This window comes from Mustela nigripes, chromosome 3, assembly GCF_022355385.1.
Source record: "Mustela nigripes isolate SB6536 chromosome 3, MUSNIG.SB6536, whole genome shotgun sequence".
In the NCBI taxonomy this organism is placed as follows: domain Eukaryota; kingdom Metazoa; phylum Chordata; class Mammalia; order Carnivora; family Mustelidae; genus Mustela; species Mustela nigripes.
In genome coordinates, this window is record NC_081559.1 from 151284390 (window position 1) to 151304711 (window position 20322).

The 20322-nt window shown below is 32.4% G+C and overlaps 1 protein-coding gene across 1 annotated transcript in view; it reads left to right on the forward strand.

Annotated features, from left to right (window-relative positions):
- Window positions 1-769: 769 nt before the first annotated feature.
- Window positions 770-20322, forward strand: part of LOC132014573 (large ribosomal subunit protein uL15m-like) — a 28260-nt gene continuing 8707 nt past the window's right edge. Inside the window, exon 1 of the mRNA XM_059395520.1 lies at window positions 770-847. Coding sequence (XP_059251503.1) covers window positions 770-847 — 78 coding nt within the window. The remainder of the gene's footprint in view (window positions 848-20322) is intronic.

Genomic DNA, 20322 nt, shown 5'->3' on the forward strand with positions numbered 1-20322 from the left:
CTTATATTACTCCATTGTTGTGACTGTGCTATACAAAACAATACTACACTATTGGCAAGTGTTCTCTTGGAGTACTTAGAAGATCTGAGGGGTTTTGGAAAGTACGCTTCTTATTTACAAAGACGTGGTAAAATATTTTATTTTGAAAAATACAACTTTAGTTTGTAAAATACAAACTGCTCTGACTCTTAACACAGAGCTACAGAATTGTGCATGTGGAAGTATGCACTGAGGAACCATGGATAACTTAATCATCTGAGCCAGTTATTTTCCTAGAAAAAGATAAGGACATCTATAACTATATATAACTTCAGTTTAGTAATCATTTTGTATACTTAAAGCACTTAGCATGGTGGCAGACACTGGAAAGAGCTTCCACCTTTTCTCTTTCACATTATTTATTAGTATAGTTATATTTATTTATTCATTCATCTAACAATTATATGTGCAATTGCTGCTTGGCAATGTGCAGTGCCCGGGATTGGAAACAAGTAAGACAAGAATCCCTGTTCATAGGAGTCTTAAAATCTACAAAAAGGAAAACATTTAGATAACATTAAGCACATTATTATAGTAGCCAAAGAGAGGCTGTTCATAAGTGTATGGAAAAGAGTTTGGTTAATTCCATCAGGGACAGTGAAAAAATGGAGGTCAAATAAAGATTCACTGAAAAGGTGAGGTAAGGAGAATTTTGGATTTGGAAGCATAGGAAGCAAACATATACGGGGCTGTGTGGACTTCTGTAAGTTTGAAATGAAAAATTTTGGAGATGGAAGAGCCTGAGAAAACTTGCAGTGGAAAAGGTATTTACAGAAATCATACCTTAGAAGATATTCAGATACGGAGAGTAAGTTTAATGTGGTAGTCAATAAGGAAGAGTAAAAGGATTCAAATAAGACATCAACAGGAACATGTGCATATTAAAAAGAGCCAGAGTTGCTCTTATTTGCAAGTGTTGCACTAGGTAATTCCAGGATTGCCATTTGTCTCAGAGTTATCAGAGATTTAGATAGTTTCTAAGATAATGGTAAAAAAGAATAAGGTGTCACGAGGGAGGGGACTGTGTATTTGTACAAAGTGGTTATGTTAACTGTAATGGGGTTGCAAAGCATCCTCATTCAGCAACATGGATACATGTATTAGAAAAGGAGTAGCAAATTATGTAAAAATCAAGTAAGAAAGAAACCCCTGGGGTGCTTTGGTGGCTCAGCCCTAAGCGTCTGCCTTCTCAGGTCATGATCCCAGAGTCCTGGAATCTAGCCCAGCATTGGACTCCCTGCTCAGCAGGAAGCCTGCTTCTCTTGCTTGTGTTCCCTCTCTTGATGTCTCTCTCTCTGTTGAAAAAATAAATAAAATCTTGGGAAAATAAAAAGAAACCCCCAAAATGAGAGGTGATAATTAACTGGTAGGATAATTGACTTTCTCTGCAGTGACTAACATAACAGAATAAAAAAATAAATTAATTAAAAACTGATAGGCTATATGTTAATGAAAAAGAATAAGATTTTATCACCAACTAAAAGTGGAAGAAAAAGAATGTCCACCATAGCCAAACTGTGGAAAGAGACAAGATGCCTTTCAACAGATGAATGAATAAAGAAGATGTGGACCATATATACAACGGAATATTACTCAGCCATAACGAAGGATGAATACCCAACTTTTGCATCAACATGGATGGGACTGGAGGAGATTATGTTGAGTGAAATAAGTCAAGCAGAGAAAGTCAATTTTCATATGGTTTTACTTACTTGTGGAGCATAAGGAATAACATGGAGAACATTAGGAGAAGGAAAGGAAAAGTAAATTGGGGGGAATTAGAGGGGGAGATGAATCACAAGACACGGTGGACTCTGAGAAACAAACTGAGGGTTTTAGAGGGGAGGTGGTGCGGGGATGGTTGAGCCTGGTGGTTGGTGTTAAGGAGGGAATTTTATTGCATGGAGTCCTGGGTGTTGTACATAAACAATGAATCTTGGAACACTGCATCAAAAACTACTGATGTACTTTATGGTGGCTAAAATAACACAATAAAAAATAAAGAAATAAAATCTTTTTAAAAAGTGAGAGAAAAGGAGAAAACAATATAAGAAAATTTTCAGATCACTTTGCTGCTTCTGGTGACTCAGAAGAGAGGTAACTCATGAAGGTATTTACTGAGAAACAAGGATAGGATTAGGAAGATTTATCTGTTTATTTTTGATAGGGGAAAGGGAAAGACAATGGGTTGTCTTTTGGAAATACTAACATTCACATGCCTTTTGAGTATCTGGAAATTTTCAGTATGCCTTCGTTTAGATGTTTCTCTACAGCTCTAAAATTTTGAAGAAAGTGGCTAAACATATACAGTTGAAGAAGTCATGAATATATGGGTAGACATTGAAATAAAGGGGATGAATGAGACCATTTAGGAAAATATGTTGAAGAAGGGACAGAGTGTACAGAAACAACTGTCATAACTCCATTATTATATAACATAGAGAAAAGGGGGCTGGCAAAGGACTGAAGAACAACAACAGAAAGCAATTTCCTGGATCTCTTCCTATATCTCCTAGATAGGCAGTAATCCAGCAAAGAATGCCTTTCAAATAAGAAATTCATGTCAATAGGGCGGTAAGCTGCCTTGAGTAACTGGACTTAGAGTGGCCCACTGCCTTTGGACACAAAGGGAGTAATGCTAACATTTTTCCCATAATTGTTTCCCTAGAGTTATAGGAGCAAAGATGTGATATGAAGAGAAGAGGACGGATAAAAGGTAATGTTTTTTGTCTTGTGTTCTCATTTCCTTGTTATTCATTTTCTTAAGTTTCTATGAAATTAGCTGATAATTTCACACGTGTGGGATTTACTACTATAAATTTCCTTCTCTCCCCTCTCCCCATTTTCTGTCTGCTGGGATGAGGCAACAAGTAAGGATCCCAAGGCCAGACTGTGATGTGTTATACTAATACAAACCATGTGTCTGACAATGTCAGACCCTTGAACTAAGTCCAGTAAAGTCCCTAACTTATTGTAATTCCCACATTCGAGTGTTTAGTCATGTTTAAATAATAGGAGAAGTGTCAAGTGAGGCTTAAATTATTTTTCTGACTCGAATTAGAAATGAAGGCTATGGAAATAAGAACTGATCTATTTTCCACTCTTTTAATCCGCATGTCTTACTGGATAAACAAAAGAAAGAATTTAACACAATCAGCCACATTAAACACAAACTTCCTTTAAATCATCTTAGTACCAATCAACTACATTTAGAAATTGTGGTATTGTTATGCAAATAAAACACTGAAGGGATTAAAATCCAGAGTTAGGGAGGAGTAGTTTAGAATGTTTTGTTTTTAAGATTACAAATTCAGTTCTTTATCTTACATTCTTTAGATTATTCTTTTATTTTGTTTTCCCACTCTTTGAGAACTAATTTCTTGAGTAGAAGACTTTGACAAAGAAATTTAAGGGCCAGGCATTTTTTATCAGATTACCTATTACCCAGGCCTAGACATGCAATTTTATATTCTTTGAATATTTGAAAAACACAAAGGCATTACTTCCCTGTTGGAAATCATGAATATAAATAACTTATTTAAAAAATACAATATATTATTTAGCATTATTTTCAGTAAATTACTTCAAAGTAGCACATTAATAAGAATCATTTTTTTTTATTTCTTTTCAGCATAACAGTATTCATTGTTTTTACACCATACCTAGTGCTCCATGCAATCCATGCCCTCTCTAATACCCACCACCTGGTTCCCCCAACCTCCCACCACCTCCCCACCCCTTCAAAACCCTCAGATTGTTTTTCAGAGTCCACAGTCTCTCATGGTTGACCTCCCCTTCCAATCTCCCTCAACTCCCTTCGTAATTTGAAATCAGGGGGAGAAGAAAGTACACCATGCCTGAAGCTAGAATACATTTTTTCTTCTGATTGCCGCCCCCCCCCCCCAGGAAAATCTCTTCTACCAATCAAACCCCAGGAAACTAGATGCTAATCATTAAAGAATGCTTAGATGGTAAACAAAATGATGAGAAAAAGAATAATAGCTTTGTGTTTTTATAGAACTGTACAGATCAAGGCCAATGGTCAAATAGAGTTTCTAAGTTGTCTGGAGTTTCTTAAATAACCAATGGTGGCCTGTTTTGAATGTATTCAGTTTTGCCAAAAAAAATTGAACCCCTCTGAACCTATCCCTATTTAAAATGTAACCCTTGACTCTGCTTTCAAATTTTTATTTTTTTTTACTTTATGTACACAGAAATTTAGTAATTTTGGAGTTTTATGATAAGATTAAAAAACAGCCCTATTATCTCCAAATGCAATCAATCATGATATTATAGTGTAGTCAAAAAACACTCCACCTATAGTTTGGTCCAAGCAACTACTGATTTCTTCAACCAGTTATGAGCAGTTTAATGTTTTACAAATGGATATCAAATAAAACCACATGTAAACATATATTTATACATACATTTATTATGAACTCTACCTATATAGAGAATGTATAGCACACAATTTAGAGGTAATAAAAATTATATTACTCTTTATTATACATTTTTGTGGAGACAGATGATTCTCACAAATGCTTTTATTGATTATTTGCTGAACTTCTGTATCTGAATTCATACTATGTGTTAATTTTTGACATGATAACCAAACTCTTAGTTGGTATTGTTATTTAATCAATAAGACAAAAATGAAACAACAAAAATATATGGCTTAAGTGAAATTTAACCAATCAATACGTGGCCTTTTGTGTCTGCTTTCTTTCACACGACGTACTTTTTTAGAGATTCAGCCATATTGTGGTATGTATTAGTGTTTCATTTCTTTTTATTGCCAAATAATATTGTATTATATGGATATACTAATTTTATCTGTTCACCAGTTGATGGATGTTTGAGTTATGTTCACTCTAAATATGTGTGCAAATTAAGGGTATAAGGCAGTAAGACTAAAGCCAAAATGTCAAACATTGGGAAATTTACCAGGGTAACTCCATTTTTTTAAGGCTTCTTGGGAGGGAGTTAAATTGCCTTCCCTAAACAAGTCTTCACAGCTTTGGAACACAGGGACATGTTTTTTCCCTTGGAATTTTAACATTATTCATATCTGTGGCATTCTAGTTCAATCCAACATATCATACAATGTACTTGAATATCTCCTGAGATTAACTTTATTTAGCATCACATGCAGAAATAAATCCCATTGAAATCTGTTAATCTTTAATAAATCCCATTACCACTTTAATTATATATTGGGAGTAACACCCAAAATACAAGTACATTCTAATTTTTTACTTGTTAAAATGATGCATAGCCCATAAATACACTTCTTATCTCAAAGGTAATGGATAATATATTGAGCCTTCTCTAAGAGATAAGTAAAATTAAATCCAAAATATTATTTGATAATTACTTAGGATCTTTCAAAAATCTCAAAATAATGTTCAGCCCCACATTGATTACTTCATTTAAAATACTGAACAATGAGTTGAAGCATTGATAAATCTTTACTTAAAAAAAATGCTTTCTAGTAATGCTAGCATTTCTAATTTTTAATTGTTTTACTGTGAGATTAAGTACACAAGAGAGACTTATGAACTAGACATCTGATTAGGGACCTACTTTGGGGCATATATTTTGGAGTAATAATTTAGCTTGACATTTTCTTTTGGATAAAGAAATCAAGGAACTTAGGCTAAGTCTCATGAGCAAAAGTTCTTTTTAGGAAATAAAGTGGCATTTTAACATTTTTTTGAGAATCTGGTAGATTTCATGGTAAAAAATAATTTATATTTTATAATCACAAAACTTTCTTCCAAGGTAAATCTAAATATTACTATCAGTTTTACTGGAAGTCATAATGTTTCTTTTAGTGATAATATATTCATTTTTTTTCTCACATTCAATTATAAGGCATTCATGCCTATGAGAATGTGTTGAGAGATCTGATCATGGATCTCTAAGATTTTTGGACAGCATCCTGGTTTATCCCAGAAAGCTATATTTTTGGGTTTTGCAACTAAAAGAGCTATGTGTTTTATTTCTAGATAGTAGATAATACATTTCAAATGTTTTTGACACTAATTTCATTCCTTTGAACAATCCTGCCTTCAACAAACTCTTATCAAGTGGTCTGTAGTATAGTTTTGATGTGCCATTAAAATTGAAAAATGAATCATATTAAAGAAGCAAACTCAGTGAATTTAGTGACCATGACTCCCAATTGCTCCCATGTCCATTTCAACTTTCTCTACAAAGTAGAGCAAAAGTTGATACAAGCAAAGTAGCAGAGGTAAAAAAGTGCATGTAAAGGGTCAAGAAAGCTAAATTATCCTCCCTTAAGCATTGACTGGATTTACTGACTAACTATGAATGAATGGGATATGGCAGAAGTGATGTTTCTCACTGTTTCTGTTCCAAGAAACAGTTGCTTGTATTTTGAGTATTTTCTCTTTCTCTCCGTCTCCATCCTTGTCATTGGTCAGACATAGCCAGTTTTCATGTTGTGAGTAGCCCTGTGGAAAAGCCCATCTGGCAGGAAAATTAAGCCAATATTTATAAAGAAAATGGGACCTTTCAAAAACAAAAGTTATCACGAAGTGGCTTTTTTTTTTTTTTTTTAAATACCTATTTAATTCTTGTGATGACCACAGCTGAGATGCACAGTTGAATTCAAAACCTCCTCAATTCCTAACTCTCAGGAACTGTATGAAATAGTAAATGTTTAGTTTTTTATGCTGCTGAATTTGGAGCAATTTGTTACACTGCAATAGAATCCTAATACAGACTGTCAGGATCTCTAGAATAGAGAATAGATACTTTGTTTTTCTCTGAGCTGGAAAGGAGGATAAATAGCAGGAGATACAAAAAATGAGGAAAGGAAAAAACTATTGATATCCAATAAACATAGAGAAGAGCTGCTTACCTTCATTAACTCAGGGAAGGACAAATTAAGACCATGATGTGACTTTCTGTATTCATTCAGTTGGGAGAAATTAAGAAGTCTGACAGTAATAATTATTGTGTGTTCATAATAATATATAATCACTAAATAATAATAATATATGAATAAACAGAAGAATGGGTAAGTGAATAAATAAAAATACATTTAAAAAATATCAGGTTCCTTTAATATCAGAAATAAGACAAAGATGTTCACTCTTGCCACTTTTATTCAACATAATACTGGAAGTTCTAGCCACAGCAATCAGGCAAGAAAAATAAATGAAGCATCCATATTGGTAAGGAAGAAGTTAAACTGTCACTATTTGCAAATGACATGATACTCCACATAGAAAACTTCAAAGACTCCACTAAGAATGAGATAAATTCACTAAAGTTGCAGAATACAAAATGAACACCTAGAAATTGATAATATTTCTACATACAAAAATGAAGCAACAGAATGAAAAATTAAGAAACTCCTATTTACAATTGTACTAAAAAAAATAAATACCCAGGAATAAACTTAATCAGAGAGGTGAAAGATTTGCACTCTGAAAACTATGAAACATAGACAAAGAAAATGAAGATGACACAAACAAATGGAGGAATATTCCATGATCATAGATTAGGAAAATTAGTATTGTTAAAATGTATATATTACCCAAAGCAATCTATAGATTCAGTATAATCCCTATCAGAATACTAATAGAAACTTTCACAGAACTATAAAAAATAATCCTAACATTTATATGGCACTAAAAAAGACTCTAAATATCCAAAGCAATCCTGAAAAAGAAAAACAAAGCTGTAAGTGTCCCAATCCCAATACACTACAAATCTGTAGTAATTAAAACAGTATGGTACTACCAGAAAAACAGAAAAATATTAGATCAATGAAAGAGACTAGAGAATCCAGAAATAAGCCCACATTTGTATGCTCATTCTATGACAAAAGCAGCAAGAATATATGATGGGAAAAAGATACTCTCTTCAACAAATGATATTAGCAAAATTGGACAGCTACGTGCTAAAGAATGACACAGAACCATTTTCTTACTCCATATACAAAAATAAACTCAAAATGGGTTAAACTCCCAAATGAAGACCCGAAACCATAAGAATCCTAGAAGAAAACACAGGTAATTTCATTGACCTTACACTTAGCAAAATTTTTCTAGATGTCTCCTAAGGCAAGGAAAAAAAGCAAAAATAAACTATTGAGACTATAGCAAAGTAAAAAGCTTTTGCACAGTGAGAAAAACCATTAAGAAAATTAAAAGATAGGGATGCCTGGGTGGCTCAGTTGGTTAAGTAGCTGCCTTCGGCTCAGGTCATGATCCCAGCGTCCCACATCGGGCTCCTTGCCCTCCACAGGGAGCCTGCTTCCCCTCTGACTCTGCCTTCCACTCTGTCTGCCTATGCTCGCTCTCGCTCACTCTCTCTCTGACAAACAAATAAATAAAATCTTTAAAAAAAAAAAAAGAAAATTAAAAGATAACCTACTTAATGGGAGAAGATATTTGCAAACCTTATATCTGATAAAGGGTTAATACCAAAAATACATAAAGAACTTATATACCATAATACCCCAAAACATAGTCTTACTAAAAATGGACAAAGGAATTAAAGAGACATTTTTCCCAAGAAGACATACTGACCGTCAACAGACACATGGAAAGATGTTTAATGCCACTAATCTTTAGGGAACTGCAAGTCAAAACCACAAAGAGATATCACTTTATACCTGTCAGAATGGCTAGTATCAGAAAGACAAAAAATAAGTGTTGGTAAGGATATGAAGAAAAGGAATCCCCACGCATTATTGATAGGAATATTAATTGGTGCAGCCACTGTGGAAAGTAGTATAGATGTTCCTCAAAAAATTAAAAATAGAAATACCATACAATTCAGTAACATCACTGGATATTTACCCAAGGAAAGTGATAAAACTAATCCAAATATATATTCAGCCCCATGTGTATTACAAACACACACACACAGAGGAATGTTAGCCACAAAAAGGATGATATCTTGCCATTTTCAACAGCATGGATGGATCTAGACGGTATTTTACTAAGTGAAATAAGCCAGACTGAGAAAGCAAATACCATATGATTTCACTTATACACAGGAACAAAAATGGAAAAAAAAAAAAGAATAACAACAACAAACAATAAACAAAAAACAGAATCAAATCTATAAATACTGAGGACAAATTAATGGTTGTTGGAGGGGAGGTGGGTTGGGTTGTGCAAAGATGAAGAAAAGTTGGAGACACAGCTTCTAGTTATACAATAAATAAATGCTGGGAATAAAAAGGTACAGGATAAGAAATACTGTTTCTGGTACTATCATAGGGTTTTTATAATGACAGTAGCTACACTTGTCCTGAGCATAACATAAACTTGTTGAATCACTCTATTGTACAACTGATACTAATGTATCCTCTTGTGTGTAAACTATACTCAAAAAAAAATAGCAAGGTACTAGTAAGCGGAAAAATTTTAGGATTAAAACTATGTTAAGATTTAAAAAAATTTCAGGGGCTAAAAACATTAAGATGTTCACAAATGTATTGAACTCATTATTATTTAATCCATCACAGTGGCAAAAGTAACAAAAATAACATAGTGTATCATTATTTCTAATCTATTTGAATCAAATAAATCAGAATTACACACACACATAAAGTTTCCTTTTTTGAAAAGGAGGACCTTAGATGTTATTTAATAGGACCACATAAAAAATTCCTTGGATAAAACTTTTTAAATAAATCCTCTTTTCTGCATATGCCAAGTTTAAACTAGAAGTCTCTTATGTACATCTAAAAGAAGACATCAGGGATTGATCTGAAAGGACCAAAAAAAAAAAAAAATCAGAAAAGTTATATTAACAAAACTAAAATTTTGTGTGTATATAACCTTCATAGCCCTAAAAAACAACTATAGATAATTTTTCCCTTAAGTATATGATTTACTATTTCATATGCTTATCCTATTTGTCTTATAATCAGTTTCTAGGTAAAATTATGTAATACATTTCATTCTCATTTTGACATCATTCTATATATATTTAAATTTATTATTTGAGCTATGTTTTGTGAGATTTGGTCATTTATACCAGCAATTTTGTATCAACAAATGAAACATTTTACTTGAACTAACCAATTCATGTTATATTCAATTTTATGCAAATAAGAAACTCAGTGTCACAATCTTTCGAAAAGTTATCTCCTAATATTAGTACATTGTAAATGACTACTATTAAACTAGGAATTCTATATTGTACTTCAATTGATGTGCACATTCTCAATTTATTTATTTTTCTTTATAACACTCTTAGCATAGGTTTTGAATACTGCGTGCAATTTCAGACCAAAGCAGGTTTATATGAAAGATGAATTCATATGAGGTAGCCTTATAATGAATGCTTTAAATCACTGTGAGCCCTGTAAATGAGAAACCTTACTTTTTTTTTTTTTTACTGTCTCTTGAGAACTCATTAAGACAGAAAACACGTTTTTGAGAACAACCCAAATCATATGCAGAACACACTAGCCCTTGTATCAAGAAGATCCACTGCAGAGGAAAACACTATAATTTTGAACCAGAAAGTGGCATTAGAGATGCATTTAAGCACAGTGGTTCTTTCCACTAGGACTGCCAATTCCTAGTGCTGGGTTTGAATCTAAGTTAATTGATTCCCTATGTTGGTCTTCAATAATGTGTACTTCATTATAATCCTGCATGCAGAAAGCTACACAATGAAAAAATTTATTGATGTATATTGGAGCAAAAAGACAATACAAATGAATTATTTTTTGAATCTAAATGTTGTGAACAGAGCAAAGAAACACTGTCCATGAACTGATTCACATTTATTCTCCTGAAACCTAAAAAGGAATATATCCTCATTCTAAGTGTTTCAGTCACATTTATCCTTCACAAACCTTATCAAAATCTCAAAGTAAGTTAAATTGAACTATGTTATACTATCCAAATTCAAGTACGAGTTGAAAATGTTTTCACCAAGCAAATAATTTATCAAGTAGTCAATAAGCAAGCTAAATCAGAGTATTGCAAAGAAATCTGGGACTGTATTCAGAACCCGGACCCTAAGCTTTAATTTGTATGTTATAAAAGCCTTCTCTAGATAGTTTAATAATAACAATGACCTTACAGTATATTACTCAGAATATATGAGATAATGCACTTGAAATCTCTCTTACTTAAAAGTACAGCAAATCTTAGTTGCTTATATTTATATCACATAAATATGCTACTTCATGTTAAAATCCTTAAAATTATACATTCTTCACTAACCATTTTTATATAGCCATTCACTCATTTAATAATCCATTTAGTAATTCAAATATATATTCAACAATTTTGCAGTAAGTGGAAATGTTAATAAGTGTTACAGCAAGTAGTTCTTCTGACTCCAAAGATACTGCTTTTTTCCCTACATTAGAGTAGACAATATGGAACATTTTTCTAGTTAGTTTAGAGTTGGAAGCAGGTAATACATTGCTGTTGACTAAAAATTAATTCTCTTTGAACTGGGAGGGTAATATTTTTAATAAGTGTATCTTTTGAGGAGGAGGTACATATAGAAAAGTTAGAAAAAAAGGTGATACCTATTTTCCTATTATAATAAACTGAAACTCTGATAAGGGCAGATGTCCAGAGATGCATTACTCTTATACCTATACAGTTGATAGCTGAGTACTAGGATGAGTGAATATGACTTTATTGAAGAAGTATGCTTCTATGAACAGAAATAAATGATATAGAAACTAAAACAAAACAAAACAAAAACAATAGAAAGATCGATGAAACCAGGAGTTGGTTCTTTGGAAAAAAAAAATAGTAAAATCGATAAGCCTCTAGCCAGACATATCAAAAACAGAAAGGACCCAAATAAATAAAATCACAAATTAGAGAGAAGAAATAATATCCAACATCACAGAAATACAAAAAACTATAAGAGAATAATACAAAAAATTATCTGTCAACAAAGTAGATAACCTAGAAGAGATAGATAAATTCCTAGAAACCTACAAACTACCAAAACTGAAACAGTAAGAAATAGAAAACTTGAACAGACTGGTAACATACAAAGAAATTGAATCAGTAATAAAAAACCAAAAAAACAAAAGACAAAACAAAACAAAACAATAAAAAACAAAACCTCCCGACTAACAAAAGCCCAGGACCAGATGGCTTCACAGGCAAATTCTACCAAACATCTAAAGAGGATTTAATACATATTCTCAAACCATTCCAAAAAATAGAAGAGGAAGGAAAACTTCCAGATTCATTCTATGAGGCCAGAATTACCCTGATACCAAAACCAGATAAAGACACCACTAAAAAAGAGAACCGTAGGCAAAATATCCCTGATGAACATGGATGCAGAAATTCTCAGTACAATACTAGCAAACTGAATCCAACAATGCATTATAAAAGAAAAATCATTCACCACAATCAAGTGGGATTTATTCCTGGATTGTAAGGATAGTTCAGTATGCTCAAATGTGTCATTGTATGCTACATTAATAAAAGGATAAGAGCAATACGATCATTTCAATAAATGCACAAAAAGCATTTGACAAAGAACAACATACATTCATGATAAAAACCCTCAAGAGGGGCGCCTGGGTGGCTCAGTGGGTTAAAACCTCTGCCTTTGGCTCAGGTTGTGATCCCAGGGTACTCTGTCAAAAAAAAAAAAAAAAAAAAAAAAAAAAAAAACCCCTCAAGAAAGTAGTTTTAGAGGGAACATTCCTCCACATAATAAAGACATACATGGAAAACACATAGTTGGTACCATAATTAATGGAGGAAAATGGAGAGCTTTTCCTCTATTGTCAGGAACAAGACAGGGATATCCACTCTCATCACTTTATTTAACATAGTAATAGAAAACCTAGCCTCAGCAATCAAATAACAAAAAGAAATAAAAGGCATCCAGATTAATAAGGAAAAAATAAAACTTTAACTATTTGCAGATGGCATCATACTATATACAGGAAACCTGAAAGACTCCACCCCAAAACTGCTAGAACTGATAAATGAATTCAGTTAAGTCACAGGATGCAAAATTAACATACAGAAATCTGCTGTATTTATATATACTAATAATGAAGCAGCAGCAGGAGAAATTAAGGAATCAATCCCATTTATAATTACACCAAGAACAATAAGATACCTAGAAGTAAACCTAGCCAGAGAGGTGAAAGACTATACTTTATGAAAAGTATAAAACACTGATGAAAGAAATTAAAGATGACATAAAGAAATGGAAAGACATTCTGTGCTCATGGATTGAAAGAAAAAATATTGTTAAAATGTCTATATTACCCAAAGCAATCTATGCATTTAATGCAATCACTATCAAAATACCAATAGCATTTTTACAGAACTTGAGCAAACAACCCTAAAGTTTATGTGGCACCCCAGAAGACCATGAATAGCTAAAGCAATTTGAAAAAAAAGCAAAGCTGGAGGCATCACAATTCAGACTTCGAGTTATTTTACAAAGCTACAGTCATCAAAAAGTATGATACTGACACAAAAGTAGACACATAAATCAACACAACAGAATAGAAAACCCAGAAATGACCTCACAACAATATGGTCAAGCTTCAACAAAGCAGGTAAGAATATCCAATGGGAAAAAGTCTCTAACAAATGGTGTTGGGAAAACTGGAAAGAAACATGAAAAAGACTGAAAAAGAATGACACTTTCTTATGCCATTCACAAAAATAAACTCAAAATGAATGCAAGACCTAAATGTGAGAAGGAAACCATAAAAATCCTGGAAGAGAACATAGGCAATAATTTTTTTGACATAGACTGTAGCAACTTATTTCTAGCTATGACTCCTGAAGCAAGGGAAACAAAAGCAAAAATAAACTATTGGAATTTCATCAAGATAAAAAACTTAGACAACAAAGGAAACAATCAACAAAACTAAAAGAAAACCTACAGAAGATATTTGCAAATGATATAGCCAATAAATGGCTAATATCCAAAATATATAAAGAACTGATACAACTCAACATGCCAAAATAACTCAATTAAAAATGGGCAGAAGATATGAACATACAATTTCCCAAAGAAGACATACACATGCAAACAGACACATGCAAAGATGCTCAACATCACTCATCATCAGGGAAATGAAAATCAAAAGTACAGTGAGCTATCACTTCACACCTGTGAGAAAGGCTAAAATCAACAGCACAAGGAACAGAAGGTGGTGGGAAAGATGTGGAGAAAAGGGAAATTTTTTTCTATTGGTGGGAATGCAAACTGGTGTAACCCCTCTGAAAAACAGTATGGAACTCCCTCAAAAAGTTAAAAATGGAACTACCCTCTGATCCAGCAATTGCACTACTAAGGTATTTTTCAAAGAATGTAAAATTATTAATTCAAAGGGATATATGCACCCCAATGTTTATGAGGAACATTATTTAGCCAAATTACTGAAACAGCCCAAGTGCCCACTGACTTATGAATGGATAAAGATGTGGTTCATATATACATATACATATACATATACATATACATATACATATAGTGTGTGTGTGTGTGTGTGTGTGTGTGTGTTTATACACACATTACATTACTCAGCCATAAAAACAAATGTTATCTTGCCATTTGCAACAACATGGAGGGAGCTCAGGAGTATTATGGTAAGTGAAATGAATCCAATCAGAGAAAGACAAATATATGATTTCACTCATATCTGAAATTTAAGAAAAAAACAAATGAGCAAAGAGGAAAAAGAGAGAGTGGTAAAACCAAGAAACAGACTCTTAACTACAGAGAACAAAATTATGGTTACCAGAAGGGAGGTGGTGGAAGGATGGGTTAAATGGGTGATGAAGATTAAGGAGGGCACTGGTGATGAGCACCAGGTGTTGTATGGAAGTGGTAATCACTAAATTATATACTTGAAACTAATATTACCCTGGATGTTAATTAACTGGACTTTAAATTAAAACTTAAAAAATAAAGTATGACTCTATGAGATGGTGCCATTTTGAATGGCAGAATAAGGACCTCTGAAAATATGCACCTCAATATAATTAATGAGAACAGTGAAGAATGTTCAAAATTAAAGTAGAAACAAATGAAAAAGATAATAGAAAAATAAAGAAATCCACTGAAGCCAGAAGCTTGTTTTATGAAAAGATCAGTTAACAGTTTCAAACCTTTATCTAAACTGACTGAAAAAGCAATGCAACAAGCAACTGCGGACTAATAATTTAAAAAACCTATATGAAATTAAGAAATTTCTGAGGAGACACAAACACCTGAAACAGAATTAGTAAAAAGAAAATTGTAAAGCCTCATAACAAGTGAAGAGATTGAAATAGTAAACAATTCCCACAAATAAAAGCTTAGGCAAGTTTGATCTCACTCGAAAATTTAACCAAACATTTGAAGAATTAATAGTGCTTCACAAAACACTTCTTTAAAAATTTAAAATGGGACACTTTCCAACTCATCATATAAACTAATGTTACCCTGATACCAAAGCTAGACTAAGATACCACAAATTACAAGAACACTATGGATCAATATTCCTTAAAAATATAGATACAAAGTAATCAATAAAGTACTAGCAAACTTGATTTAACAGCATAAAAATGGATTATACATCATGACCAACTGAGGTTTGTTAGAGATTTGTAAGATTGATTCAAAATTGGAAAATCACTTAATGTAGCACACCGTATTAATAGAATAAAAGACAAAACCACATGATAATCTCAATAGGCACATAAAAAAACATTGAAAAAAAGTGCACCCTTTCATGATAAAAACATTAAACAAAGTAGGAATAGAAACAAAATTCTTAAACCTGATAAAAGTATCATAAAAAAATCCACAGGTAACATCATTCATAATGATGAAACACTGGACGTTTTCTAAGATCAGGAATAACACTAGGATATCTAAATTTGATATTTCTATTTACATTTTACCAGATGTTTTAACCAAGACCCTTAGGCAAATGTAATGAAAGGTGTACCCATTAGAAATTAAAAAGAAAAAAATTAGAATCTACCTATCTTTAAATTTGACATTATCTTGTTAATAGAAAATTCTTAAGAACTCCCTAAAAATTATTATAATAAGTGAATTCAGCAACTATGCAGGGACAAGACTGATATAAAAATAATTTTATTTTTATACACTTGAATTGAACAGAAAAGATATAAAGAAATTTATAATTTAATTTATAATTTATAATTTTTTATAATTTATAATTTAATTTATAATAGCACCAAAAAGAATTAAATACTTATGAATTCATATTAACAAAAGACTGCAAAACACAAAGGCTAAAATACATTGGTAAAAGATTAAAAGAAAAGATTCAAACAAATGGAAAGATGACTATGTTCACTGAGTGAAGATTTAAGAGCAAAGTTCTAATACTTCTCAAATTGATATACAAATTCAGTACAATCCCTGCCAAAATCCTCAGAAATTGATGTTTATCTAAAAATTCATGTGGAAAAAAATAAATCCAGAATAGTCAAATTAATTTAGAGAAGAAGAAAAAAAAAAATCTTGGAAAACTCACAGTCTCTGATTTCAAAACTTATTACAAAGCTATAGTGACAAAGATGGTGACAATGTGATACAGACATAAATTAATGTGACAGAATTAGAAATCTAGAAATAAACCCTTCCATTTATGATCAGTTTATCTTCTACAAGGATGCCAATACAATTCATTGATGAAAATATAGTCTTAAAAAAAAATAGTGTTGGGACAATTGGATAGCCTCCTACAAATGAATGGATTGAGACCTCTACATCATATTATATCCAAAAATTAATTCAAACTGATGAAAGATAATAAGATATAAAGCTCAAAAATTTTAGAAAAAAGCACAGGTATAAATCTTCATGACCTTGGATAAGACAGTAGTTTCCTACATTTATCAATTAAAACACAACCAACTAAAGGTATAACCATTTAGACTTCATCAAGTTGAAATCTTCTGTGCAGACACTGTCAGAAAGTGAACACGTAACTCAAATGAGAACATATCTTAGGAAAAATGTCAATTTAGGTCTTTTTTTCTATTTTTCAATTGGATTGTTTTTGTTAGTGAGTTGTGTGAGTTCCTTATATATTTTAGATATTAACCCCTTATCAGGTATGTGGCTTACAAATATTTTCTCCCATTCTTCAGTCCTTTTTCTTTTTTTTTGTCATTTCTTTTACTATACAGAAGCTTTTTAGTTTAATGTAGTCTCACTTGTTTATTTCTGCATTTATTGGTTATACTTTAACGGGTCACATTCATAAATTCATTAGGAAAAAAATGTAAAGGAGTGTTTTTTTTTCTGTTTTTCTGGATTTTTTAATTTTATAATTTCAGGTCTTACATAAGTTTTTAACCCATTTTGAGTTAATTTTTGTGACTGATCTAAAAGGGATCCAGTTTCATTCATTCTTTCACATGTAGCCATTTGGTTTTCCCAACAGCTTTTATTGAAGAGACTATCATATTTTCTCTATTAAGTACTCTTGGCTCCCTATTATATATTAGTCCACCATATATATGCCTGAATTTATTTAGATCCTCTCAATTTTGTTCCATTGTTCTACTTGTCTGTTTTTATGACAGTACCATACTGCTTTGATTACTATAGCTTTGTGATATAGTTCGTAATCAGGATATGTGATACATCCAGCTTTGGTCTTCTTTCTCAGGATTGCTTTAGATATTTGAAGTCTTTTGTGGTTTCACATGAATTTTAGGGTTTTTTTTCTATTTCTATAAAAAGTGTCATTGTAATTTTGATAGAGATCGCATTGATTCTATAGATGGCTTTGGTATTATGAACATTTTAACAATATTATTTCAGCCCTGAATACAAGATATCTTTCCATTTATTTATGCCATTTTCAATTTCTCTTATCAGTATCTTACAGTTTTCAGTGTACAGATATTTCATGTTCTTGGTTAAATTATTCATCAGCATTTTATTGTTTTTGATGCTATTGTAAATAAGATAGCTTTATTTTTCAAATAGTTCATTGGTAGTATATAGAAATGCAACTAATTTTCTGTATTGAGTTTCTATCTTATAACTTTATTAAATTTATTATTTTTAACACTTTCTTGGTAGAATCTTCAGGATATTCTATATGTAAGATCATGTCACTGACAGACAGTTTTACTTCTTCTCTTTCTATTTAGATGTCTATATTTTTTCTTGTCTGATTGCACTTGCTAGGGATTCCAGTACCATATTGAATGAGACCCATGATACTGGTAATCTCTGTCTTGTTCTTGATCATGTATTTATTATAAAGGATTGTCTCAGGTGATTATAGAGACTAAAACCTGAAGTTGTAAGTTAGAGACCTGGGAGAGTAGATGATATAGTTCTAGTCCAAATGCTAGGTGTCTGACATGAGAACTCAGAAGAGCTGGATGTTTCTATCTGAGACAAAAGAAGGACAGGAAAAGGGCATGTCATAGCTTGAAAGCAGTCAGGCAGGAGGGGTTCCCTCTTACTCTGCTTTTTATTTTATTTTATTTTATTCAGGACTTCCAGTGACTGGATGAGATCCAGTCATGTTAGGAAGGGTGCTCAGCTTTAGCTAAGTCTACCAATTCACATTTTAATCTCTCCTAGAAACACTTTCGATGACACACCCAGAATAATTCTTGAAATAATATCTGGGTGCCCATGCCGAGTCAAATTAACATATGGAATTAACCAATGCACCATGATAATGATAATTTTAACCTTTGGATAATTTAAGCTTTGGGTAAAGTAGTGAATTGTCAAACATTTTTAATTATAAAAGTTATACAAATTGATTCATATGTTAGTTAGATAACTATCTGTGTTCATGATGGATTATAAAATATAGAGACACTTTCAGTGTTCTTACTGTCTTTATATTTATTTACAGTGTTCTTATAGTAGTGTAATGCATATTGGTATTTTAATTATTTATTAATATTAAACATAGTCAAGAACTGTTTTACACTAGTTGTTATTCAGGCATTGAAGTCACAGTCTTTGGCTAGAGCAAGGTTAAATATATTTGATCAGGCCCAGGGAGCAAGCTTTGTCAAGGGCAATAGCTCAGGAAATACTGATTACTTTCATAAAGGCACTGGTCAACTGAGAGCTAGCCTTTGTAGAGTCACTGAAACAACTTAATCAAAAAGTTTTAACATTAAAAAAAATAAAAAACACAATGCTGACCAAGCTGTAGAGAGCCATTGTTATGAGAATCATATCATGGAATTATATTCTTCCACCAGTCTATGCTTGAACTAATGGTGAAAATAATACACTATAATTTTATTCAGGACTCAGAATTTTGTGATTGCATTCAGTCATCACTTAAACAGGTATTTGTGTTCTTATCATTTTATAAAGATTTTATTTATTTATTTGACAGAGAAAAATCACAAGTAAGCAGAGAGAGAGGCAGTGAGAGAGGGGGAAGCAGGCTCCCCGCTGAGCAGAGGACTGGATCCCAGGGCGCTGGGATCGTGACCTGAGTGGAAGGCAGAGGCTTGAACCCACTGAGCCACCCAGGCGCCCCTGTTCTTTTCATTTTAGAGGCTAAGCACAGAGCATTAAAATGGTAGGTAAAACCAAAATTATTTTATTCTTTCAGAAAGCCACTATTTGATTAAAAAGAAAAGATGGATATCAAATAACCAAATGAATAAATGCGTAGTTGCAAACTGAGGCGCATATCCTGAAGAAGAACATGGTTCTATGAGAATATATAAGAATGTGCTACAGTAAGACCTAATCAGTACATGCTCTTTGAGGAACTGATGGAGGAGAAACTTGAACAATAATTAGAAGACCTTATAACAATATAAAATTGGAGGAATATAACATCAATTACGCAAGGTCCTCATTTACTGTGTAAAGAATTTTTGTCCTTTTTTCTTCAAAAACAGTGAGGATTAAGTAAATAATTCTACATACAACACCCAAAAAGCAAAGCATCTTTACCCCTATATTGCTTTCTACTTGCTATCCAGTCCTATCCTCCTACTCTTGGCTTATCTTGTAACAGTTGACATTGACTTCATGTTTCATTTCATTTTAAACACATTCTCCTACAGCATTAATGTTTCTTTGGAAATTTTAGATTTAATTGCTGTCAATTTCTCTAAAGATTCCATTTTTCCCATGGCCTTTTATATTTTTATTTTTTTTTAAGATTTTATTTATTTATTTGACAGAGAGAGAGATCACAAGTAGGCAGAGAGGCAGGCAGAGAGAGAGGGGGAAGCAGGCTCCCCGCTGAGCAGAGAGCCCGATGCGGGGCTTGATCCCAGGGTCCTGGGATCAAGC